This window comes from Rhopilema esculentum, chromosome 9, assembly GCF_057945365.1.
Source record: "Rhopilema esculentum isolate cy_ngs chromosome 9, ASM5794536v1, whole genome shotgun sequence".
Classification (NCBI taxonomy): Eukaryota; Metazoa; Cnidaria; class Scyphozoa; order Rhizostomeae; family Rhizostomatidae; genus Rhopilema; species Rhopilema esculentum.
Window position 1 is genome coordinate 1,687,099 of NC_142823.1, and position 25,115 is coordinate 1,712,213.

General features: G+C 37.0%; 4 protein-coding genes across 4 annotated transcripts; 2 read left to right on the forward strand and 2 right to left on the reverse strand.

Moving 5' to 3' along the window:
* Positions 1 to 1,108: 1,108 nt before the first annotated feature.
* LOC148959530 (uncharacterized) lies at positions 1,109 to 4,372 on the forward strand. Its single transcript, XM_089109889.1, has 5 exons — positions 1,109 to 1,195; positions 1,775 to 2,086; positions 2,447 to 2,792; positions 3,246 to 3,627; positions 4,006 to 4,372. Exons 2-5 carry the CDS (start codon positions 1,792 to 1,794, stop codon positions 4,321 to 4,323), a joined length of 1,341 nt encoding a protein of 446 aa, XP_088966015.1. The 5' UTR covers positions 1,109 to 1,195; positions 1,775 to 1,791; the 3' UTR covers positions 4,324 to 4,372.
* A 3,825-nt stretch (positions 4,373 to 8,197) lies between these two features.
* On the forward strand, positions 8,198 to 11,332 carry LOC135688936 (uncharacterized). The gene is made up of 5 exons (XM_089109888.1): positions 8,198 to 8,302; positions 8,880 to 9,191; positions 9,548 to 9,893; positions 10,347 to 10,728; positions 10,975 to 11,332. The coding sequence occupies exons 2-5, from the start codon at positions 8,897 to 8,899 to the stop codon at positions 11,290 to 11,292; spliced, it is 1,341 nt and encodes a 446-aa protein (XP_088966014.1). The 5' UTR covers positions 8,198 to 8,302; positions 8,880 to 8,896; the 3' UTR covers positions 11,293 to 11,332.
* Positions 11,333 to 13,195: 1,863 nt separating this feature from the next.
* Positions 13,196 to 14,241, reverse strand: LOC135688937 (uncharacterized). The gene is made up of 2 exons (XM_065206004.2): positions 13,978 to 14,241; positions 13,196 to 13,607 (listed from the first exon to the last, which is right to left on the reverse strand). Exons 1-2 carry the CDS (start codon positions 14,031 to 14,033, stop codon positions 13,211 to 13,213), a joined length of 453 nt encoding a protein of 150 aa, XP_065062076.2. The 5' UTR covers positions 14,034 to 14,241; the 3' UTR covers positions 13,196 to 13,210.
* A 1,998-nt stretch (positions 14,242 to 16,239) lies between these two features.
* LOC135688935 (matrix metalloproteinase-14) lies at positions 16,240 to 24,089 on the reverse strand. Its single transcript, XM_065206002.2, has 6 exons — positions 23,772 to 24,089; positions 22,004 to 22,255; positions 20,901 to 21,138; positions 19,840 to 20,061; positions 18,821 to 19,109; positions 16,240 to 18,099 (listed from the first exon to the last, which is right to left on the reverse strand). The coding sequence occupies exons 1-6, from the start codon at positions 23,865 to 23,867 to the stop codon at positions 17,622 to 17,624; spliced, it is 1,575 nt and encodes a 524-aa protein (XP_065062074.2). The 5' UTR covers positions 23,868 to 24,089; the 3' UTR covers positions 16,240 to 17,621.
* Positions 24,090 to 25,115: the final 1,026 nt, after the last annotated feature.

Below are 25,115 nucleotides of genomic sequence, written 5' to 3' on the forward strand. Positions count from 1 at the left end.
TGCATGCATGATCCATCGATCATCAGCGTAATGAGATATACATTTTAGGTACGGTATCCTTATTTTGAATCCCGTAAACATGCCATCATTTACCGTCGTTTCGCCTTTGGACAATAGCTTTAGGTCTATCGTAAACAGAAAGAGATGTCACGCCATTCTCTAGGTAGCTTTTACGGTTTATAGACCTGTGAACAAGACAGATATATTGTCGATTAGATACTATAGAAATTGGTCATTACTTGTAACGGGTCCATTGTTTACTAACAAGCCCTAAAACAAATAAAAGTTTAAGTCAAAGGTGATTTGCATCGACATAACTACCAGAGGGATCAGCGGTGATCAAAAACTTTGATTTTTAAACAAGCAGACTCGCTAAACGTTTATATGACTTTAATAAAGCTAACTTCCACTGTGGCTAATTCTTTCATTTTCAACGGTGTGGTCCTTGAAAGTGATATTTTTCATTAAGTCAACGAGAAACAAGATATGGCTGCCTTATTGGTTTTGCCAACTCCCCAACGCTTAATTAATATTTACCCATTCGCTCTTTCCTCACAGTACACTTGCCAATCATAACATACATCACATTCTAATGTATTTCGTCGGATTTCTGTTTTTGATGAGTCCATGTTCTCTAGGCACACAAATCAATTTATTCGCTCATAAAATGGCAATGCACTTCAGTGCTCTCTGTTCAGTGCAACAACTTCTACTTACTGCGTAAATTAACATTGCAAGAACTATGTTAGGCAACAAGCAATCTGCAAGAACTATGTTAGGGAGAACAAATGAATAAACTTGATACAAAGGTATCACTGAGTAAATATGACACAGTTACAAATAAAAAATGCCTTTGAAGTAGCCAAGGGAAATAGAAAAAAAGAACGCTAAACTGCATAAGATCTACGGCATGAAGTAAATCATTCATCAGATGAAAAAATGTTAATTGTCAACCCTAAAGAAAGAAGGGCAGGTTAGTTTACTGGAAGTAACAAACAGAAATTTCTGTTTGAACTGGTAGGGTTATTCACTGTATCATAACGAGGTAATGATGGGTAAACTGGTTTCATTGGCTGAGCGAGTTCTGATTACTGTTTGCTGTTTGATATGAAAGAGCTAACATGTCTTACATAAATAGGACCCAGTACCAACATTTTAATCACATGCATTGGCTTTTGAATAGAGACAGGCCAACGTGAGTATATTTCTCGGTACATTGTCATCAAGAATAAATCTTTTTAAGAAGTTTTTCTTGTATCGAATAAGGAATTAACTTGGTTCTAAACTTAAGGACTTTTGGGGTGCTCCACAAGGCTCATACATAGGGATTGTATTCTTTATTTACGAAACAAACGACATACATTCATCATGTTCTGAAGGAGGCTAGTCATGATGACTTTGCCATATTTTTTATATTTTGCTGTATTTCTGGATTGCATTAAAATTATTTTTCTTGCATAACGTAATCACTTTCCAGGCCACCTGCAGGCTAAGACTGCAGTGAAGTGACCATGACATTGTCTGAAGAGGAAAGAGGGGGTGCATCAAACGTAGCACAATCTCTTCATTTGTATTTAAGTAAAGCACTCTCATTTTGGTACTTGATGAACTTATACGTATGGATAGTCAATGAAAGGGAAAATATGGGGATTGCGTAAATGTATGACTGCTTTCATCAACATATAACTCAGAATGCATCAATTGTATAATATTTTCAATTCCTAATTCCTATCTTTCCGGAAATACAAAGTAAATTGGAATTATATTTCTGCAGAAAGGAAAGACACCAACATGCAGAAGGTCTTGCTTTTGCTAGTAGCAGCAATTCTGCTGTCAGCATGCTGTGCTTCACCCTTGAACGGAAACGAGGTCGCTGTTTATGCTGATAATGACGATATGGCTGGCAATGAGGTTTCTTTTGAAACGTCTGGAAACAACGATGATGATGAAGAGGATAATGGTGAGAACGACCATCTTTCAGAGCAAGAAAAGAATAGGAAGATGGTCGATGCTGGCACAAAGCTTGCTACCATTCTTGGTACATTGATTGGCTTGGCTGGTGGACCAGCTGCACCGATTTCAATAGGTAGGTAGAACTATAAGCTACGGGAACTTTTAGTTTGAAAGAAAATAACAAAAGTTAGAATCACATACACAGAAATAACATTTGATGTGTATGTGAACGTAAAAAAGCGTAAGTATAAAAGGCGTGAATATGAAAAAGCGTGAATATGAACATACAAAGTTTAAATAATTTTCTGCAGTGATTTTATTGTTGCCAAAGCTGCTTTGGTTATGATGGCACTTGAATTGTAAAGAAACTTCGAATAAGAAATGCATGATCGATGGTATTCTTTGACAATGGAAAACTTTTCATCCAGCCTGCTACTACCATATCACTGCAATAGAACAGAATTATCTAATAATAGAAATCTTGATATTTCAGGGATCACAGTCGTGTCATACTTCCTCACTGAACTGACCAAAGAAAAGAGAAGTCTATGGGACCAAATTCAAGAGAAAGTTGATCTCAAAATTGGTGAGAAACTTGCGGCATACCACGTCGATCGACTGAAGGCCGAGGTTTTTAGAGTTCTCGAGTCTCGTTTTCAAGAATCTAATAATTTTGGACCAGCTGACTTGAAGACCGTCTTAGACAAGCGACACATTGTTTTCCCACACAACTGGCCAACCCTTGGCTGGTCGTATGAGCTGCCTTTGGGGATATTGTACTGGATGCCATTTATGATTGCAGGATATCAGCAAATGATCAAAGAAAACAAACAGCCAAAGTAAGAGCTTATTGATTTAATTCTTAATTGTACCTAATACCTTGAGCACATGTTATCCAGCACATTTTATGATTTTATCGAAAGAATGTTCTACACGGGCAATGTAATGGGTTGATTGTATTCTCATACTATGCAACAAATCTCGAATCTGGGAATGATGCTTTAGATTTTGCTGTTAAAACTTTTTCCAACTCCTTTCCTTTTGTAAAAAACGCAAGAGGTGCATTCTTCAAAAACTTCACCTGGATAGTGTTTAGGATAAGCTGTATTACTACATGGCTCAGTTCTAGTTGAAGTTTTGTTTGATTTTAAGTGAGTTTAAATTTTAGAGGCAGGAAACAGACTTCATGGCCTCAAATCCCGAAAAAAAGTATTTGAAATTTATGCTTGATTCTCCGCTTCCTCTTTCTTGCATTTCCTTTTTATCTAAATTACTAAACTTATTATCAACAGCTGTGCTTTGGCAAATGAAATGGCAAGAGCACGGGCAAATATCATAACCTCTATGAAAGAAATGATGCGAAAACGGTACCAACAGTTGCATGGCACCAAATATTCATCTGATCGAGTGAATTATCCCTGCAAGAAGAAAAAGGCACACAAATCAGGGAAGGGTTTGAAGAGGCAAAGACTCGGGTTGAAGAATCGAGGCTTAGTTTTTCCTAATGATAGAAGTGACGAGTGCGTCTCTATTGACCGACTGTTGACATGGGACGATGGCCTAGACGGCAAAAAATTCACCATTAGAAAACGAAACACGGGCTGGGTTGGTGACAGTTGGACAACAAAAATCAACAAAGTCAGGGATGATACAGTTGAGTTTCTCTGGAAAGAGGTAAATAATTCTTGATCGAGAAGACCACATCTGTTCAGCTAATGATTATTTATTCCATGAAAATACCGTGTATTTGTCGCATCTCGTATAGAAAACTGAAAGTAGCAAACAAACTTTTTCACTTTTTCTCTTCAGTAAGATGTCAACTGCAATAGATATGTCTATAAAAAGAAGCAGTGTGGTTTTTTTCTTTAAGTCCTTTCAGTCTACGTCGAATATTTTTAAATGATTCTTGTGAACGCAAAGCTATTCTAAATTTTATTTGGTTTCTAAGATTTAGAGTGAAGAGAATCTTAAAACAGCTGCCTCATTGTTCAAGCCGTTGTAGAAATAGTCTTTCTTGTGCACCATTTTCATCATTGAACTGTTGTCTTTAAGGTGGTGGAAAAAGTCAACAAATTTTTCGATTCTGAAATCTGCCTAGAAACATTAGGCTGCAGCTGTCCAACCAAAATCAAGAAGAGTGAGATTTCCTTCAGCTTTCCAAGCGCCTGCATGGCTGATGGCGCAGATGGGACGTGCATGCACCCATGTGATGACTTTGACTACAGTTACGAATGGTGCTACATCAATCGCAACCCTGACCAGTGGAGCTACTGCACAAAGCCAGACCTGAACGACTGCATGCCTGTTACAGTATCGCCTATCACATATCCAAATGTTTTGCCAAAGCAAAAGTCAAGCGAAACACAATAATTGATTAAATAATTGAATGAAAGCATAACTGATAACAAAAGTTGCCTCTTTCTTTGATCCGTTTGCTTAATCGTTCAGAATTGAGAACAATTTGTTATATTGGTTTAATTAAAATCAGGAGGAAAAAGGTTTCTTCTTGAAAGTGAAATTTAGAACACAATTTATCGAAAACACGCAGAAAGTAAAGAATCTTAGTAATTCCAACAGTTTTTCTTCATCAGAAAGAGGCTCAGAGCTCAGCCTTGTAGGCTTTCGAAAAGCCCTTACATTACCATTCTTTTAGGCACAGAACCCTTCTGTGTTCATTACTAAAATCCTTAAAGTCTTGCAAATTACGTTCATAAATCTTAATTGCAAATTCATTACTAAATTCAAAATTCATTTGAATATACTGACCGCAGCAAAATATGACAATTATTTCCCTTATTTCGTGGCAAATTTTGCGTGTATGCTTTTTGGTCGAAAAATTGGAACAAATGCGGCAAATCTAGACAAATCAATGAAAGCCCCTTTGTTGATTGCTCTTTTGCCTCCCGTAGATTTCATGATCATGAAACAGAGTCTAATGTTCACAAAACATCATTGTTAAAAATGTACAATATATTCCTGTTATCGAACATAAAGTGAGGTTCGCCAGCAAAATACATGACCATGTGCAAAATAAAAAAGTTGAAGAAAAAAAACTTATTCCTGCATGTAGTAGATAAGTCTTACAGTAAATACTCTCAGCAGACATATTCTGGAAGAAATAAATATTTACGTGTGTTTGTTGTTGCTCTTTCTCGTCGCATATGCCTATATGCCTGTGGGCCTCTTTAGAACACTTAGAACTTTAGAACACTTAGCTCACATTTTTTATCACAAGCTAAAAGAGCTCTGAGTCTGCACTCATTACCACTATAAACTATATATAGACTATGAAAGGCATATAGAGATTATTGATTCTACAGACGTATAGCAGCCATAAATATACTATCCTACCTTTTCACTGGGTATGGCACCAAACGTGGTTAAAGCTCAAACCCACGCCTGAGTCTCACCAGGAAACACAAACAAATCAACGCAGTGAGATTACTCAGAACATGGTTTGCTACAAAAAAATAATTAAATACAAATTAGCAATTGATAAAATAATAAGCAGATAGTCAATACGAAATTGGTTAGGCTCAGTAAGAAATACACGAACAAATTCAAGTAGTAGAATAAACTGAACAAAACGAATATCTTATGAAAAACTAAAGCTAATATACTTAACAATAACAAATTACGTACAATCTATTTGTCTCCGTAACTATATTTGCATGACCAATTAACTGTACACCTGCTGCAACTAGCAAGTCTTCCGCTTTAGAAAAACGCCCTCCGAGTCTTTTACTTCAAACTCTTCGTGACTGCTTGTTCAATGATATACCAAATACAACGCCCAACAAACGTGTGCGCAGCATATATAGTTATGGAGACTGGGTACAAGAGAATTTACAAACAAGCGATAAACAAAGCAACAAAAAGTTAGAAGTAAAAGTAAGTCAGCACGTGCATAAATAAAAAAGAAACAAAGAGTGTCTTGCAGAAGTTAACATTTTGCTGTCCCTCTGGCACAACTTTGCACGTTACTGCTCGATAAGCATAGAATCGCATTGCCCAAAAAGTAGTAGCAAGCACAAAAATAAATGCCCCCCCCCCCCCCCCTGCAAAACATTGTGATTTTTATATTGCCTTTATTTTTACAACACCATATAATGAGAATAAATGAAAATACACAACCAGACATTTGTAAATAGTTTTTGACTGATGTTCAAACGTGGAACTTAGAAATCAGTCAATATTTTTACCTACTTTTTGAACGACTAGCAAATCAAAACAACGTAGTAACGTTTTGATCAATTTGGCGCAACTACTAAAAATTGCCTATCGAAATGCAATACACATATTTTCTCAATCAACTCTATATTTCTTTAACAATCGTCAACTTTCACTTGGTATTGCTCATTAGCGCACAGCATCACTGAGCAGTACCGAATATTGTGGCAAAATGCTCTAAAATATTTCAAATCGCTCAACAGTGAGAAGTTTAGCGGGCATAAAAAAGCATTTTCTTGATCATTGCAAAGCAAAATTTAACCTTTATTTCAACTAAACTTAGAACTTACATTTCTAAGTTCATCCTTGAAAGCTTGTATGATGAGCTGTGAATAAATGTTGCATACATTTAGGAACTTAGCTGCAAAAGAGTGAATTCTGGATAAATATTCGGTCATATTGGTTGTTCTCTCTTTTCAAAAGATGTCATCTAAAGATTTCCTTTGATTTGATGTGCCCATAAATTAACGACTATAAAAAAATCTCCATCACTATATTACACAAGTGCCGTGTCAAAATTGCATCATGTTCCACTACTAGGCGTTATAAACAGCTATTTTTATCTTATTCTAAGTCCCATAAGCATATAACTTTGTCGCAAGCCAAGGGGCTGGGTTTATGCAAAAATATAAAGGATAGGGGTGCTCAGGCTGGGATACAAATCATCAACCAAAATGAATAATAGCTAGCATAAAAGCATAAAAGTTGGCCAAAAATTTAATTTTCTTAGCATGTTTTGTTAATAAATCACGACTTCCTTTTCTTCTTAAACAACTTTTCTCATATTAATGACACAAAATATAATTCACAATTTCATGAACCCTTAAAGTAATGGTACAATTGACTGTCCCATAGAGAAACTTCCGCTCAAGTTCAGGCCAACAAAATCAACTCGAGCACCATTATCCTAAATACGTGAAAGCAGATTAAAGAGGGTGCATGCATCAGCCATTGATCATCATCATAGATTGGCGTAATGAGATAAACATTTTAGGTACGGTATCCTTATTTTAAATCCCGTAAACATGCTATTATTTACCGTCGTTTCGCCTTTGGACAATAGCTTTATTAGGTATATCGTAAACAGAAAGAGATGTCACGCCATTCTCTAGGTGGCTTTTACGGTTTATAGACCTGTGAACAAGGCAGATATATTGTCGATTAGATACTATAGAAATTGGTCATTACTTGTAACGGGTCCATTGTTTACTTACAAGCCCTAAAACAAATAAAAGTTTAAGTCAAAGGTGATTTGCATCGACATAACTACCAGCGGGATCAGCGGTGATCAAAAAGTTTGATTTTTTAAACAAGCAGACTCGCTAAACGTTTATATGACTTTAATAAAGCTAACTTCCACTGTGCCTAATTCTTTCATTTTCAACGGTGTGGTCCTTGAAAGTGATATTTTTCATTGAGTCAACGAAAAACAAGATGTGAATACAACGGGCCTTCCTTCCAAATTTGAACATAATCTTTCTTGATATGGCAGTCTTACTGGCTTTGCCAACTCCCCAACGCATAATTAGTATTTACCCATTCGTTCTTTCCTCACAGTACACTTGTCAACTATAACATGCATCACATTCTAATGTGTTTCGTCGGATTTCTGTTTTTGATTAGTCCATGTTCTCTAGGCACACAAATCAATTTATTCGCTCATAAAATGGCAATGCACTATGTTAGGGAGAACGAATGAATAAACTTGATACAAAGGTATCACTGAGTAAATATAACACAGTTACAAATCAAAAATGCCTTTGAAGTAGCCAAGGGCAATAGAAAAAATGCTAAATTATGCAGTTAAGAACGCTAAACTGCATTACATCTACGGCATGAGGTAAATCATTCATCAGATGAAAAAATGTTAATTGTCAACCCTAAAGAAAGAAGGGCAGGTTAGTTTACTGGAAGTAACAAACATAATTTCTGTTTGAACTGGTAGGGTTATTCACTGTATCATAACGAGGTAATGATGGGTAAACTGGTTTCATTGGCTGAGCGAGTTCTGATTACTGTTTGCTGTTTGACATGAAAGAGCTAACATGTCTTACATAAATAGGACCCAGTACCAACATTTTAATCACATGCATTGGCTTTTGAATAGAGACAGGCCAACGTGAGTATATTTCTCGGTACATTGTCATCAAGAATAAATCTTTTTAAGAAGTTTTTCTTGTATCGAATAAGGAATTAACTTGGTTCTAAACTTAAGGACTTTTGGGGTGCTCCACAAGGCTCATACATAGGGATTTTATTCTTTATTTACGAAACAAACGACATACATTCATCATGTTCTGAAGGAGGTTAGTCATGATGACTTTGCCATATTTTTTATATTTTGCTGTATTTCTGGATTGCATTAAAATTATTTTTCTTGCATAACGTAATCACTTTCCAGGCCACCACCTCCTAAGACTGCAGTGAAGTGACCATGACATTGTCTGAAGAGGAAAGAGGGGGTGCATTATACGTAGCAAAATCTCTTCATTTGTATTTAAGTAAAGCACTCTCATTTTGGTACTTGATGAACTTATACGTATGGATAGTCAATGAAAGGGAAAATATAGGGATTGCGTAAATGTATGACTGCTTTCATCTACATACAACTCATAATGCATCAATTGATAATATTTTCAATTCCTAATTCCTATCTTTCCGGAAATACAAAGTAAATTGGAATTATATTTCTGCAGAAAGGAAAGACACCAACATGCAGAAGGTCTTGCTTTTGCTAGTAGCAGCAATTCTGCTGTCAGCATGCTGTGCTTCACCCTTGAACGGAAACGAGGTCGCTGTTTATGCTGATAATGACGATATGGCTGGCAATGAGGTTTCTTTTGAAACGTCTGGAAACAACGATGATGATGAAGAGGATAATGGTGAGAACGACCATCTTTCAGAGCAAGAAAAGAATAGGAAGATGGTCGATGCTGGCACAAAGCTTGCTACCATTCTTGGTACATTGATTGGCTTGGCTGGTGGACCAGCTGCACCGATTTCAATAGGTAGGTAGAACTGTAAACTGCGGGAACTTTTAGTTTGAAAGAAAATAACAAAAGTTAGAATCACAAACACAGAAATAACATTTGATGTGTATGTGAACGTAAAAAAGCGTAAGTATAAAGAGGCGTGAATATGGAAAAGCGTGAATATGAACATACAAAGTTTAAATAATTTTCTGCAGTGATTTTATTGTTGTGGCTTTGCCAAAGCTGCTTTGGTTATGATGACACTTGAATTGTAAAGAAACTTCGAGATCGATGGTATTCTTTGACAATGGAAAGCTTTTCATCCAGCCTGCTACTACCATATCACTGCAATAGAACAGAATTATCTAATAATAGAAATCTTGATATTTCAGGGATCACAGTCGTGTCATACTTCCTCACTGAACTGACCAAAGAAAAAAGAAGTCTATGGGATCAAATTCAAGAGAAAGTTGATCTCAAAATTGGCGAGAAACTTGCGGCATACCACGTCGATCGACTGAAGGCCGAGGTTTTTAGAGTTCTTGAGTCTCGTTTTCAAGAATCAAATAATTTTGGACCAGCTGATTTGAAGACCGTCTTAGACAAGCGACACATTGTTTTCCCACACAACTGGCCAACCCTTGGCTGGTCGTATGAGCTGCCTTTGGGGATATTGTACTGGATGCCATTTATGATTGCAGGATATCAGCAAATGATCAAAGAAAACAAACAGCCAAAGTAAGAGCTTATTGATTTAATTCTTAATTGTACCTAATACCTTGAGCACATGTTATCCAGCACATTTTATGATTTTATCGAAAGAATGTTCTACACGGGCAATGTAATGGGTTGATTGTATTCTCATATTATGCCACAAACATCGAATCTGGGAATGATGCTTTAGATTTTGCTGTTAAAAGTTTTTTCAACTCCCTTCCTTTTGTAAAAAACGCAAGAGGTGCATTCTTCAAAAACTTCACCTGGATAGTGTTTAGGATAAGCTGTATTACTACATGGCTCAGTTCTAGTTGAAGTTTTGTTTGATTTTAAGTGAGTTTAAATTTTAGAGGCAGGAAACAGACTTCATGGCCTCAAATCCCGAAAAAAAGTATTTGAAATTTATGCTTGATTCTCCGCTTCCTCTTTCTTGCATTTCCTTTTTATCTAAATTACTAAACTTATTATCAACAGCTGTGCTTTGGCAAATGAAATGGCAAGAGCACGGGCAAATATCATCACCTCTATGAAAGAAATGATGCGAAAACGGTACCAGCAGTTGCATGGGACCAAATATTCCTCTGATCGAGTGAATTATCCCTGCAAGAAGAAAAAGGCACACAAATCAAGGAAGGGCTTGAAGAGGCAAAGACTCGGGTTGAAGAATCGAGGCTTAGTTTTTCCAAATGATAGAAGTGACGAGTGCGTCTCTATTGACCGATTGTTGACATGGGACGATGGCCTAGACGGCAAAAAATTCACCATTAGGAAACGAAACACGGGCTGGGTTGGTGACAGTTGGACAACAAAAATCAACAAAGTCAGGGATGATACTGTTGAGTTTCTCTGGAAAGAGGTAAATAATTCTTGATCGAGAAGGCCAGGTCTCTTCAGCTAATGATTATCTATTCGACAAAATACCGTTTATTTGTTGCATTTCGTATAGAAAAATGAAAGTAGCAAACAAACTTCTTAACTTTTTCACTTTGGCTTTTAAGATCTAGAGTGAAGAGTGTCTAAAAACGGCTGCCTCATTGCTCAAGCCGTTGTAGAAATAGTTTTTCTTGTGCACCATTTTCATCATTGAACTGTTGTCTTTAAGGTGGTGGAAAAAGTCAACAAATTCTTCGATTCTGAAATCTGCCTAGAATCTCTAGGCTGCAGTTGCCCAACCAAAATCAAGAAGAGTGAAATTTCCTTTAGCTTTCCAAGCGCCTGCATGGCTGATGGTGCAGATGGGACCTGCATGCACCCCTGTGATGACTTTGGGTACAGTTATGAATGGTGCTTCATCAATCGCAACCCTGACCAATGGAGCTATTGCACAAAGCCAGACCTGAACGACTGCATGCCTGTAACAGTGTCCCCTATCAGTTATCCAAATGTTTTGCCAAAGCAAAAGTCAAGCGAAACACAATAATTGATTAAATAATTGAATGAAAGCATTACTGGTGATAAAACTTGCCTCTTTCTTTGTTTCTTTTGCTAACTCATTGAAAAATCAATACAGTAGAAAATTTATCATCTGTTAGTTCCATACATGAATCTTTCTGAGCGAAGAGATTAACACAAATCCTCAAAACAATTGGACTCAGATCTCAGCCCTGTACGACTTTTGACTGATTTCTTAGAAAACCTCTCTTCTGAGATAAATCCCCTAAAAACTTATAGATTTTCTTTTTCAATAAGGACATGCATGTTACGAAGAATTTGCAACACAGCAGTCAATAAATATTGAATGATTTTACGATTATTCAAATGATTTACATTGATTTGCACAGTTGATTTAACGATTGTTGACAACGCAAAAGCGACTTTTGTGGCAATTTAGTCTCCTTCTTTCCGGGTTTTCCTAGTTCGTTACACGTTTTTTGTAAGAACATTTCTTGTAAGAACACCGGGCTGAGATTTCTCCCAAAAATAGGAACAACATAAAAAACAAGGCGTGCTGAACTTCAACAAAACTCAAAAGATGAAACGCCAGCAATAATTGAAAAGTGAAAGTAAAGCAACAGAACAACAGAAAGCGACACGCAAAATAACATCGAAAGAACTGTTACAATAGAAACCTCACCGAAATTGACGTCGTTATATCAAATCGTTTTCCTTTGCTGAAAATAAAACTGCAGTTAGAAGTGTAAAATCCTTAACAGAGGCATATATGATGTCTGGACACTACTTCGCAAAGGAAATTCGATTACAAAAATAAGAACAAAGTAGAAAACACATGAAGCTGGACTTATGCGAAAAAAAATAAGAAATGCCAGGCTGAAACTGGAGCCAAGTGTTCTCATAAAAAAGACGTGTAAGGACCTGGAGCGTGTAGGGATTCAACAAATGTTGAGATGATGTAAATTATTCTTCTCTGGTACAAAATCAAACAAAACTAGAAACTGAAGCTTCTTGATAATGATAAAGATTTTTTAAGCTCTCCAAAGCACTGCATCTCTGTAATTTGTGCCGAAAGGGGGATGGAGGCAAATCTCCTCGGGCTCTGAGTCAAAAGGGTCTAAAAAGTTGGTCCAAAAAAGTTGGTCCACAAAAAGTTTGTCTAAGTTCATTCATCATCTTTTGTGACTAAATAGCTTTGATTCTATTCTTTCAAATCAAATTGATTAAATATTATTTTGGCATGAAATTATATTTTTGCTGAAAATGCACTCCTAAGAGCTAATAGATAAATCTAAGTGAGCTGTAAAAAACATTTGGAACTTGCAACGGTGCCCCTCGTGCTGAATTTAAGTGGCCAGCAAATTACTTTGCATTCAGGCATTGCACTAAGTTAAATGAAAGTCACTGTGATACCAAGCTAATCGTATCACCTTAGATGAAAGACAATCAAAAGCAAAATGCTTTGATAATTAGTGTGGATTCCCTTGGTTTTGTAACCTCGATTATTTAGATTTTGATTACTTAACGTTTATACCTAAAAACTTCACCAACTGAAAAAAGTCATCAACATAAAGACATCATGACAATCATACTGTAGATTGTCGCAATAATGACAAAAAGCACGTTGAAAAATAATGATAATGGCAAGTTTTAAACAGAACATTTCTGAAAAAGCTATCCCAAGATATCTCAGTTTGATTCTTGCAAAAACCTTCTAATAGGCATCAGAGTCTATGCTAGCAAAAGTTTTTAAACAAACACCAGTATTATCCAAAACATTTGTTTGATTTGAAGGAACTTAAATCCCCGGTCGAACGCACCAAAAATTTAGCGAATCAAGTTAAGAAGTTTGTTTGCTACTTTCAGTTTTCTATACGAGATGCGACAAATACACGGTATTTTCATGGAATAAATAATCATTAGCTGAAGAGATGTGGTCTTCTCGATCAAGAATTATTTACCTCTTTCCAGAGAAACTTAACAGTATCATTCCTGACTTTGTTGATTTTTGTTGTCCAGCTGTCACCAACCCAGCCCGTGTTTCGTTTTCTAATGGTGAATTTTTTGCCGTCTAGGCCATCGTCCCATGTCAACAATCGGTCAATAGAGACGCATTCGTCACTTCTATCATTTGGAAAAACTAAGCCTCGATTCTTCAACCCTAGTCTTTGCCTCTTCAAGCCCTTCCTTGATTTGTGTGCCTTTTTCTTCTTGCAGGGATAATTCACTCGATCAGATGAATATTTGGTGCCATGCAACTGCTGGTACCGTTTTCGCATCATTTCTTTCATAGAGGTTATGATATTTGCCCGTGCTCTTGCCATCTCATTTGCCAAAGCACAGCTGTAAATGAAAGGATTTGGGTCAATAGCTTTAAAGGCCCAAGAAAAGAAATTGTTGGCTTTTGAAAAAGGCTGTTGTGATTGTTGTATTATACTAGCATGCTTTATCGAAGTGACTGTTTGCAACGATGTTTCCTGCCTGATTTTGCATCTTAAGAAATGTTCACAGGAGAAAAAAATTTTCCAACAATTCTCCAGAAGAAGCAGCAATGTCGAAAATGTCAACTCGACGAACTAATTCTTTTATTCAGCAATAAAGATGAAAATTGAGAAACATCGTGCCGAGGAAAGACACTTGCGGCACATCATCTCAAGAGAGTTATGCCCTTTCAGTATTTCTAAATGTACATCAAAGAGAATTGCTTACTAACTTTGGCTGTTTGTTTTCTTTGATCATTTGCTGATATCCTGCAATCATAAATGGCATCCAGTACAATATCCCCAAAGGCAGCTCATACGACCAGCCAAGGGTTGGCCAGTTGTGTGGGAAAACAATGTGTCGCTTGTCCAAGACGGTCTTCAAGTCAGCTGGTCCAAAATTATTTGATTCTTGAAAACGAGACTCGAGAACTCTAAAAACCTCGGCCTTCAGTCGATCGACGTGGTTTCTCGCCAATTTTAAGATCAACTTTCTCTTGAAATTGATCCCATAGACTTCTTTTCTCTTTGGTCAGTGCAGTGAGGAAGTATGACACGACTGTGATTCCTGAAATATCAAGATTTCTATTATTAGATAATTCTGTTCTATTGCAGTGATATGGTAGTAGCAGGCTGGATGAAAAGTTTTCCATTGTCAAAGAATACCATCGATCACGCATTTCTTATTCGAAGTTTCTTTACAATTCAAGTGCCATCATAACCAAAGCAGCTTTGGCAAAGCCACAACAATAAAATCACTGCAGAAAATTATTTAAACTTTGTATGTTCATATTCACGCTTTTCCATATTTACGCCTTTTTATATTTACGCTTTTTTACGTTCACATACACATCAAATGTTATTTCTGTGTTTGTGATTCTAACTTTTGTTATTTTCTTTCAACCTGAAAGTTCCCGGATCATGAAAAATGTCGTTCTGTCGGCCCAGTCTGTCATTCAGATACACGACCAGCCGGGTCTAGGCCTACCGGGAATGGGCATGGGCCTCTGCTGCTAAAAATCGTTCAGAGAATGTTTGATTGCGCTAGGTATCAAATCCTGTGTTCTGGCATATATATTCTTGTGGGCTTTGCATGCCAGACGCGGAAACCCTAGAAAGTTCTTCCCTGCCAATTCTTCTAACTCGGTTACCTTCTTCGTCCTGTTGGTCTGCAAACTTGATCCCAGTAGAACATGTGCCTGGAAAAAGTTGGTGGGAAGGCGATATCTAAATGACGGACTGGACCAGCATTTCAGAAAAGGTAGAACGCTTTGAAAGAGGTAGAACGACATTTTTTAATTGATCCGGGAACTTTTAGTTTGAAAAAAATAACAAAAGTTAGAAGGATTTGTAGTTTGAAAAAATTAGAAAAAATTTGAATCATTTGTGAAAATTGAAGTTTTGATTCAAATAACCTTGTAAAAGTAAACTGTAGCTCAAAAAGAAGCATAAGAAAGGTAGAAGTTCAAAAAAAAATAGTTGTTTGGTAAAAGGCACTCCTAGTTGTTTGGTAAAAGAGCTTTCTCCGTTCATGATCGACCGATGAAACATAGGCGGCGCCAGGAGGAGAGCTGGGGGTTCCTGTCCCCCCCCCACTTTTTTGCAAAAATGTATTTTTAAGCAAATAAAAAGTGTCGAGGAAAAAGAATAAAGGAAAGAATAATCCGACAAATCCTTTAGTTGCTTAATTTCCAAGGAACACGCCGAGGTCTATGGGGCCTCATAAGATAATGAATTCAATTTTAAGACTGGAATTAATCAAACGTAATAAGACCATGCTTCAAAAATAACAAAATGTTTTAAACGATTGCAAGAAAATACCTGCAAGTAGTATTCTGAAATGTATTTTAAGCTAATCTAAAAAACATGGTCGTGAAAATTTCCTGCTAGCTTCGCGCGCAGGGAAGCCACTTCTTTCAAATATCCGTAAGGCCTCCGCCAACCTCCCGCCGGCAGCTTCAAACGTACCTCTAGCATAATGAGTGCCCCATAAAACAATAGGCATACAATATCGTGGAGCATTTTTGTGCGTTTTTCAAAAAATGGTTCTTTAGTCTAATGGTTCTATCAACACGAGCCTCCCCCCCCCCCCACTTTGAATTTCTTGGCGCCGCCCCTGTGATAGACTAAACGACCTCAAGATTCTTACTTGCGAGAAAGACATTTTGGACGATGTAAATTTAGATAAGATAGTGGAGCAATGGGCAAGTCCTGGAAGGAGAAAAATAAACACCTGATTCTTTGACTATGTATGTTTTGATGCACTAATTAAGCTAACAGTCTTTATGCTCGATCTTACGAAATCTAGAAACATTATCATACAGCTGAATAATTATTTACGAGACAATTTATAAGGTTATGTTGGAAAAAAACTATAAAAGTTTAGGCCCTCATACAAAATTAACCTTTGTCGGTCGGAAATTTTGAGCCCTTCACCCCCCCCCCCCAAGTATCTGCCAATTTACGTCCCTGCGTTTGACCAACGTCTGACCGATTTACGTACTCACCAACATCCAAAAACAAGTGATTGATTTTTGGCATAATGCACATTTTATATTTGTTTTCAAATAAAAAAGCAAACAATAATCAGAATTCGCTCAGCCGAATGAGACCAGTTCAACCATCAGGTACAGAAAGGCATTTTTTGACACAGTGAATGGCTCCACCAGTTCCAAATGAGCCATGTTTGTCACATCCAGTGCACTGACCTGCCCTTTTCGATCAGGCTTCGCTAGGTTTAACAGTTTAGATATGTAAAATGAAACAATTGCTAGATGTTGCAAAAATGTTGCGTTGTTAGTTTTCATAACACAGCAGGGTCTGAGAACGTACGTGGAAAATTCGGGCTCATATCTTAATGAACCATTTCAACTTACGGTCTCGTTTTTGAAGTTTCTCCATCATTGTATAACTTTTCAAGCTCCGATTTGGATTTATCACCATATTTTTAGGCCGGATACAATTTCTCATTTGTTTGTGCATGTATTTTACGGAGAAATGAAGATTGAAATTTGTAACGGATTTGACCCGCAAAAATCGTTCCGGATTAATCTTTACCCCCTTAATCGCCAATCACGGTCAAATCCTTTTTAAAACTGTTGTCAGTTTGCCGTCATAATGAAAACTTTGCTAGTAGACTAGAATTCTGGCTCTCAATCCGAAACTGAGGTCAAATATTTTGTACAAGGAAATTTGAAATTTTTTTCAAAGTTAGACTGTAAGTTGAATTGCTGCATTAAAAAAGCATATCCTCTTCAGACACTTCACAATGTTCTTAACTTGCAGTTTTCAATGCAAAAATGTCCAAAATTCATTAGCTTCAAATATCCAAGGACTTTAGAAAACTTGAACGGATAAAATTTGCTAACGAATACGGGTTGCATGCATGTGATATGATACAGATTGCATGTGATAGAAAAACATTTTCAAAAAGACAGCAAATTAGCCAGTCGAACCAATACTAGCACACGGCAACGATTGCAGTTAAAAGTATCTTCAATTTATTTCAGACATCAAGCATATTTGGCATGCTTTAAAAAAACTATTGCACTGGTTGTTTTAGCATTTTTTTAATTTGATCCCTTCTCTGTCAAGTAATAAGATAGAAAGAAAGACAAGCTAAACCTTAAATATTTCTTCATAATATGCTCGGATATGTTTCAAATAATGCTGCAAATAATTTCTGATACTTATCTCTAAATACCCAACCTAACAAAAACATCAACTATATTTACAAAATGTTTTTCAATTTGATAAAATTTCACATTTACTTTGATAAAATTATAAATACATATTTCATATAAAAACCTAACCACCAATAACAACACAACTGTACATGTCCAATAACATATCAATATTCTAATGACTTCACACGTATTTAATGCAAAATAAAATATAATAGCGGCAAAATGAGCACAAGCGATGATTTTACAGTCCTGGTCTCTGCGGCTCCTGTTACAGCTAACTGTGAAGGGCACCCACTCCAGTCTTCCCAAACACTCCTTGGGTACCCATACTCGACCCTGAATCGTCTATTGTTAAATCTATAGAAGCGATCTCCTTTGAAGAAATAGACCTTATCATTTCTCCAAGCAAGGACGCTATCAAAATCTTCTGGAACGCCTCTCCAAGCATGGCGCGTTTTTCTAGGATAATAAAAGTCCAATCTATATTTGTCTTGGCTTTGGATACGACTGAACCTCCAATACTGCGCATCTTTGAATATGTATAGCTGATTATTCCCTGGCCAAACAAACGCTGCTTTCACGTCAGCGAAATTTGCTGGTAGACCTTTAAAGCCATCACTGATATAATAAGGACCACCAACAAGCTTTGTATCCTCGAATACGTAATACCTAGAAGGACAAATGTAATCACATTTAATCACGGCCAAGAAAAAAATTTGGGTATCATAATAATGATGATTAAAAGAGCCACCCAACAATAATCCTTGCCCTACAACCAAAAAACTGACAATGCTACTTCCACGACTGAAGGCTGAGAGATGGATAACTTGAATCAATACTCTTGGAGCGAACTCTAAAGTGTCTATTTATATCTTGATTCGCTGAGAAAGGTATCCACGTCATTGGCCTATGACAGCATAATACTTCAATGAACTATAGACCACAAAACTGCATATCTTTTAAGGCAATCTAAGAAAGTTCACACAATGCGGTACATTCGTCCAAAAACTTTTCCAAACAAAGGTAAATAAAGAACGACTTGTCTGAGGGCAGATCCCATTTACAAGGCCGATGGCATAAGCATAGATTAATATTTTCAATTGCAAGCAAGCATTGGGATTTTCAGGCTTAAAGTTAGGGGTGAAAAGGAATGTTGAAATAGCTAAAGCCTTTAAGCTGTAATACTCATTACTTAGTTCAGGCATATGGCCCCGGTGGATTATTGTTTGCTGTATTGTATTGACTTACGCAATGCAATGCTGCATTGTAGCTGTTGAATCCGATGTTATCAATCGTATCCATGCTCAAACGTTCCCAAAACAAAAATGACTTCATATGGTTCTGAGTTTTAAAAATAACCAGAAACAAATTATGAAGCTAACAAACATACTTATTTCCACTAAATGCAACAAGTTTGTGATCCCATTGTCGTTTAAATAATGCATCGATTCGTTTGAGTCCACCGAATAATTCTGACGTCGGAATGGGGCCTTTTTTGCTCCTCAAGTAACGGTCGAGAATGTACGATTTGTCGTCGTTGACAATGTACATGTCTTTGTTGACCGTCATTACTGTAGCTTTGGCCCTATTTAAGCACAACCGCAGTTGAGTTCCAGGAATCTTGCTTCTCTTTTCAGGAACAGGCGGCGGACTAGCTGTTGCCGGTTGGTCTCTTACTCCTAATTCAAAACAAATATGATCAAGTAAGATGAAAATCCCAAAATCGTTGTCCTGCAATCTGCACCTAAGGTTGTCATAGGCCAAAGTAGAACTACCTACTTCGTAACATATCACTGTAATTTCGGAACAAAAAAGATGACCCAGAGAAAAAAGTATGTATGAAAAGAGAGGAATAGAGAGGAATAACGGAGAGGATTAAATTCGCGAGAATATAGGACTTCAGATTAGCGAGGAATAGATTAGTGAGAAACAGAGAGAAAAATAAAATAGGTGTCCTTCTCAACACGTTTGGACGAATTTTATATTAAAACGTAAGGTTAATATTGTCATACAGCCTTCTGGGTACATAGTACGTAACATAGTAAGAGTGTAGCTCAATGCATTGAATAGGAATTGATTTGCCTCTTCCCTTAGCAGGTTATAGAGGTTAGTTTAGGACTTAGAGAAAGTAGCTTGTCTGGTAACTCTGTTGACTGTACTCATAGGTGTGGGTCAGATTTTTAAAGATTTTCCTAAATAAGATGGACCTGATCAAATCACTGAAATGAGATTAAATGGGCTTTCACTAAAGGATCACACCCATTTTCCTCCAACTCTGCAGTAGCAGACGCCACCACTGACTTCAAACCTATCTAATCTAAAATTAAGAACAGTTGTCGACTGTGCTAGGAAAATTTAGCGCTCTCTACATTCCATGCAAAGAGATGCTTATGCAAAGGCAATACTAACCATAAAGTGATTGGGCACCTTGTATGTCATCAATGTGGAGGTTAAAATCAAGCCCATTAGTAGCTTTATAGAGGGCATGCATTACCGCTCCTTCCGTTCCTGAATGACTCAGCCCAAGACTGTGACCAACTTCATGGACTGTGATCCATAACAGATCTCTTCCTTTTGAAGATTTAATACTGAATATTTCGTCATCATCAAAATGAACATCTCCGGAAAGATCTGCAAAATAAAGCATCATTAACAACTAATAGCTTTGCTATAGTGGGTTTCCGAATTTTAATGATTTTTTACCCTGACTTCACTTTCACGGCTACAGAGTTTCTAAATGATGACGTCATACAAATATTATCTTCAGGATTTTTAAATTTAGACCACATAACCTGAAGTAACACAATAATACACTTCTAAGCGTGCAAACTCAGTCGAATCTGTTAACAGTTAGCTCAATTATAAGGGGCAAATCACTCCATGAAAATCTCGTACACTGTTGGTGAAAATCCTTTATCTTATCTAGAAATCTCTGGAAATCCTTTTGTTTTGGTGAGGAAATTAAACGATGTTTTCAAGAGTGAACTGCCCTCGTTTTTAAAGCCATATCTTATTGAATCTGTAACAGATTTATCAAATATCGCACAGTAAGTGGTATATCTTTCTGATCATTGGGTCTAGTAAAATCAACAATGCTTAAAAGACGTTCATTGCAAAATCAGTTAGCTATGTGTGAACAAAAGAAGCTTCAATTTTAGATGTTCGGTTTAAAGTTCAATTTCTGTGAGATGTAAATTCTTGAAAAAAATAGATCAGTAATGTTGATCAATTAAGTTTTCTTCTAGAAATGACCGAGATACAACTTTATGTTGGGGGGGGGGGGGGCGGGGCAGCCCTGATAAATAAGTGTAAAAACAGCCATAATTTACAAAATTAAAGTATTTTATTCATGGTACTTAAGTTTTGGGCAAAGTATTTCGGTCCTTGTTCTAGCGATCCTTATAGTCTACATCTATACGAAATAAACGTAATTATTCAAATATTTTAGCATAATTATTACAATAGCTCACCGTCTCCACCCTCCGGATAAAATGCATGGGCTAGTTCGCCGCCCATTCCGTCAAATGGGTATGAATCGTCGTGATATTTTGTGGTAAATTTTAATAATATATCAGGTTTTCTTTTGTCTTCTTCGAAGTTAATATTGGTTACTGATGACCATTTCTTGAAGGCTTTTATTACCATTTCTTTGACATCTTCGTCCTTGATATTGTCGTTGTTGCTGTTGGCAATTGCCCACGTTAGATTCTAAAATAGAATGCCACTAATTTAACCAAAACACAAGGTCCTATTTCTTATGGTGACGTCATAGCATGTGATCGTGGGAAAGCAGCTCATTCGAGCAAAGACTAATGCAGGTAAAGGTTGTTTATTGTTTATTTGGATGTTTATTTCATGACGATGGTGCCTACAGTCGACCTACACGTGGGAATATTATGATAATATTGACCTCTAATTAGTCTTGCCTATGTATTGAGAGAAGAATTTATAACTATGTATTGGCCAGTGCAAAACTCATCAACCCGCAGATTAATGCCTCGCGGGTAATTTCATTTAACAGTTGTGCATAAAAAAGGTTGAGAGCAAGAATGGACCAGAGAAAGAGTCCTTTTTTCTTCTAGAAAAACCAGCCCAGTTATTAAACCAATCTGTAACAATATTTCTTTAGAAGATGTGTAGAGACTGACACATTGGAAATGATATTTACAACGAAAGGGGAAATATTTTATATATATATAAATATAAATATATATATGAAAATATGTTTTTATCTGAATGCTTATTTTGCCCCCAACTGGAGAATATCATTTGAAGAGCTGGACAGAAAGACGCTCGTAGACAAGCAACACCTCATTGAAATTAAGGTTGCCAACCTAATATTTATAAAGATTAACAGGGGTTGGCATGTTCATAAATCGAGAGTGGATAAAAGAGACATTAAAACTTTTTTTTAAAGCAGCTGCACTTTCTGTCTGACTATGTTAGAGTGGGAATCTTAGAGTGACACATAGCCCAACATGCTGAAACAAAGCTGATTCTTCATGCTGAATCAAACGCTTAAACTGCCCCACCAAATATACCCCCACGAAATATTTAAATGTTTTTAACATACCCTTTTATTCCAAATTTTGCCCTGCTTCTTGTATCTTCTCTTTCTTTTGACGTTATCGGTTGGGGCAAAGTCGGCCATTCCACAGCGCGGTGATTGCATAATCTTTTTCGTCTCTTCATTCAATACGCCCGTTTCAGGTAGTCCTCCCATCCTTTGAAAAGCCTTCAGCCCCTCTGCTATCTTCTTTTCGTCTAGGATCGAACCCCTTCGTGGGTCAGGGCGCACTACGTAACCATACTTTGCGAGGTAGTTCTGTGACGTAACAAAATAGTTATTTAATCAAATAAAACTACTCTAACATCTCATGAAGGATCACACATAAATCTGCCCTTCAAAGCCTCTAGGGGGACAAAAAATTATTTGTGTACTGGGGTTTGAAGCGCATAGAGGGTGAACACTGAATATGAATCGCAAATATCTCCCGCAAGGGGCCTACAATGGCAGGGAAGTAGGGTTACGACGACAACACAACTGCATTGAATGAATTCGTGACGTCAGAATAATCGAATATGGCTTTAAAAAAAGCAAACATTTAGTAAACTAAAGCCTTTCGTCTGACACTTTTCAGAGTTCAAAACGTCAGAACATAGACCGAAAACTCTACGCTAGGAAATATAAATACCCAGTTGTGGATCCAGTTGAATATTTCTTCTCGTTTTATTTTTGGAGCGTCGATCAATTTTTCCCCTTTACGTAGAGCAGCTCGGTATAAACCCCGTTTTTCAGAAAAACGAGAAAAGATATTCAACTGATTTTTGTTGTAAATAGTAGCTACTAGTATGGTGATACCTGTAATAGGAATTAGATTCTGCTGCCAGTTATATTTGAGACGGGGGCGAGCGTCGATCACTTTTTCCCCTTTACGTAGAGCAGCTCGGTATAAACCCCGTTTTTCCAGAAAAACGAGAAAAGATATTCAACTGATTTTTGTTGTAAATAGTAGATACTAGTATGGTGATATCTGTAATAGAAACTAGATTCTGCTGCCAGTTATATTTGAGACGACTAGGCCCTGTGTCTTAACTTCAACTTACTCGCGAACGCGAATCTGAATCTGATTCTGCAGACACGGAAGTGTTGTCAGTAAAGCTCGTAGGAACAATTGTGAACAAAGCATATAAGCATGGAAGTGGCCACTTTTAAAAAGAATTGTTCATTGATTGAAAATAATGTTTTCACAAATCGAGGTCTCATGGTAGACATTTATTCAAACATATTTGTCATATTGTTCATAGATTATCATCACGCATCATTGAGTGTGCGTAATCAGAACACAGAATAGATACGAGATGACGTCATGGCAAGAGTGGCCAAGCTTTCTATCAAAACATATTAAAATTTCGGTCATTGAGATAAGTATGTCATGGCAGCTTCTCCCCGCAATAAATGAGTGTTTTATTCATGGATTAAAGTCATTTGGCAATTGAAATCCTAGCCAGAATTTACTGACCAGCAGCACCACGCTGATGCGAACAAGGAAGTAAGCAAGAAATCTTTCAACTTGTCGAAGTAAACACCGAGGGTATATTAAAACAGAGACACGCGCCGAAACCCAGCACTTCCACCCCTTATTATCCGAGGGTGAGGGTGATCTGAAAAACCTTGTATCATACCAAAAACGACAATTTGATCTGTCTTTGTATAACAACACACTATCGTCAATCAAAGATGTTCCTTGAGTGGACGCAGCCATTAGGATAGTTGGTACACACAAAAACAACAAGCTGATGATAAATTAAATTGTTTACTAAACACACGCACAACTCACCAGTCCACTTTGATCAATGTTTGTTGGTGGTTGAAGCGGAGAGCCATGCAGACAAGTCGCTGAAACGATGACAATAAACATCGTATTTAGAGTCATTGTTGCTTGTGTTAAAATTGCTCTGCTATTCTGCCAATAAATATTTTTCTGGTAGGCAACCAGCCTTAAATACCTGATTTACAAATCCTTTTTGTTAAACGCATGAGATATGAAATCCTCATCGCGTATTAAGTTATTTATACGTTCAACGGTACCACAGGAATTTGGTTCCTTTTGTTTGCTCAATGAACAATTTGACTTTCGCAGCAGGAAACCTCCTTGTTTCACAATGATCTCTTTGACTGACAGGTCCATAGCCCCAAATCCGGGTGTTGTCTTACGTCATAATACTTTCGAATGAAGATGCACTGTTCTGATGGTAGCGTGGTGGAAATCGGATGGACGGTGTTGCGAAGGCGTTATGCGTCACCCAATCATCCGCTTTGTCGGATACTGTTCATTCTGTGTTGCTGGAGAAGTTTCTAAATTTGGTTAGCTTTTCAAGCGGAAATTCTTTTATTTCCAGAAAAGTTGTCAACCTTCCTCCGGCCAAGAAAATCACACTATAAAACCTTCCTCATTTTTAAGGGTTCAAAATGTCCGTGGTCAAGGAAGCAGGGTACTCAACTAGTCTTGCTTCCCTCTCCTCACAACTCTGTTTTTCCACACATTTTTAAAATTTGCAGCCTGTTTCTAATTAAAGATAGTTTTTGAGACAGATGTAAAGTGACATGCTTATATAAATTAATAACAAAAGCGTGTAATAATTTAGACATGTAAATCATAAACAGTTAATGCCTAAATTTTAAGGTGCAAAGCAGTTCTGCAAACACAATCGTATTAAAAGCAAGTTTATTAATTTTATTTGGATTTTCTAAATTTTTGTCTGATTGTATTTTGAAAAACAAAAGGCAATAAGACTTTTTCAACCTCCTCCAGTTGCCAAATTTCTGGTCACCTTCCTCAATTCCTTTTTGTTTCTACAACCTTCCTCCGGCCAGTGGCTGCGGCACCGTAATATTTTCCTGACTCTGCTCTTCTTTTATAAGTAATTGAAGCTCAGACTGGCCTAAAACATAAGGCTGGATTGTTCTTATGTTGTTCTTGAAATATTAAGTTTTAACCCAAGCAATCGTGCTTTTAAGGAGCGTGTTCAGGACCCATTTGCCAACAAAATAAGTTAACAATCATTTGGAGTTATGAGTTGTGACGGATTGTTAGGCTCGTGTTCTTTTAAAATTGTTCTTATAAAAAAGAGTGTATAGCAAGTTAGAGTCGACAAGACTGCCTAGAGTCCAGAAAAGCATC

Coding starts and splice junctions, on each gene's coding strand:
- LOC148959530 (XM_089109889.1), top strand. CDS start 1,792: ATGCAGAAGGTCTTGCTTTTGCTAGTAGCAGCAATTCTGCTGTCAGCA. Junction 2,793..3,245: donor AAAGAAAACAAACAGCCAAA/GTAAGAGCTTAT, acceptor TATTATCAACAG/CTGTGCTTTGGCAAATGAAA. Junction 3,628..4,005: donor TTGAGTTTCTCTGGAAAGAG/GTAAATAATTCT, acceptor GTTGTCTTTAAG/GTGGTGGAAAAAGTCAACAA.
- LOC135688936 (XM_089109888.1), top strand. CDS start 8,897: ATGCAGAAGGTCTTGCTTTTGCTAGTAGCAGCAATTCTGCTGTCAGCA. Junction 9,192..9,547: donor AGCTGCACCGATTTCAATAG/GTAGGTAGAACT, acceptor TTGATATTTCAG/GGATCACAGTCGTGTCATAC. Junction 9,894..10,346: donor AAAGAAAACAAACAGCCAAA/GTAAGAGCTTAT, acceptor TATTATCAACAG/CTGTGCTTTGGCAAATGAAA.
- LOC135688937 (XM_065206004.2), bottom strand. CDS start 14,033: ATGCCATTTATGATTGCAGGATATCAGCAAATGATCAAAGAAAACAAA. Junction 13,608..13,977: donor AAAGAAAACAAACAGCCAAA/GTTAGTAAGCAA, acceptor TTTCATTTACAG/CTGTGCTTTGGCAAATGAGA.
- LOC135688935 (XM_065206002.2), bottom strand. CDS start 23,867: ATGACTCTAAATACGATGTTTATTGTCATCGTTTCAGCGACTTGTCTG. Junction 22,256..23,771: donor ACATTGATCAAAGTGGACTG/GTGAGTTGTGCG, acceptor GTTACGTCACAG/AACTACCTCGCAAAGTATGG. Junction 21,139..22,003: donor GCAAAATTTGGAATAAAAGG/GTATGTTAAAAA, acceptor ATTCTATTTTAG/AATCTAACGTGGGCAATTGC.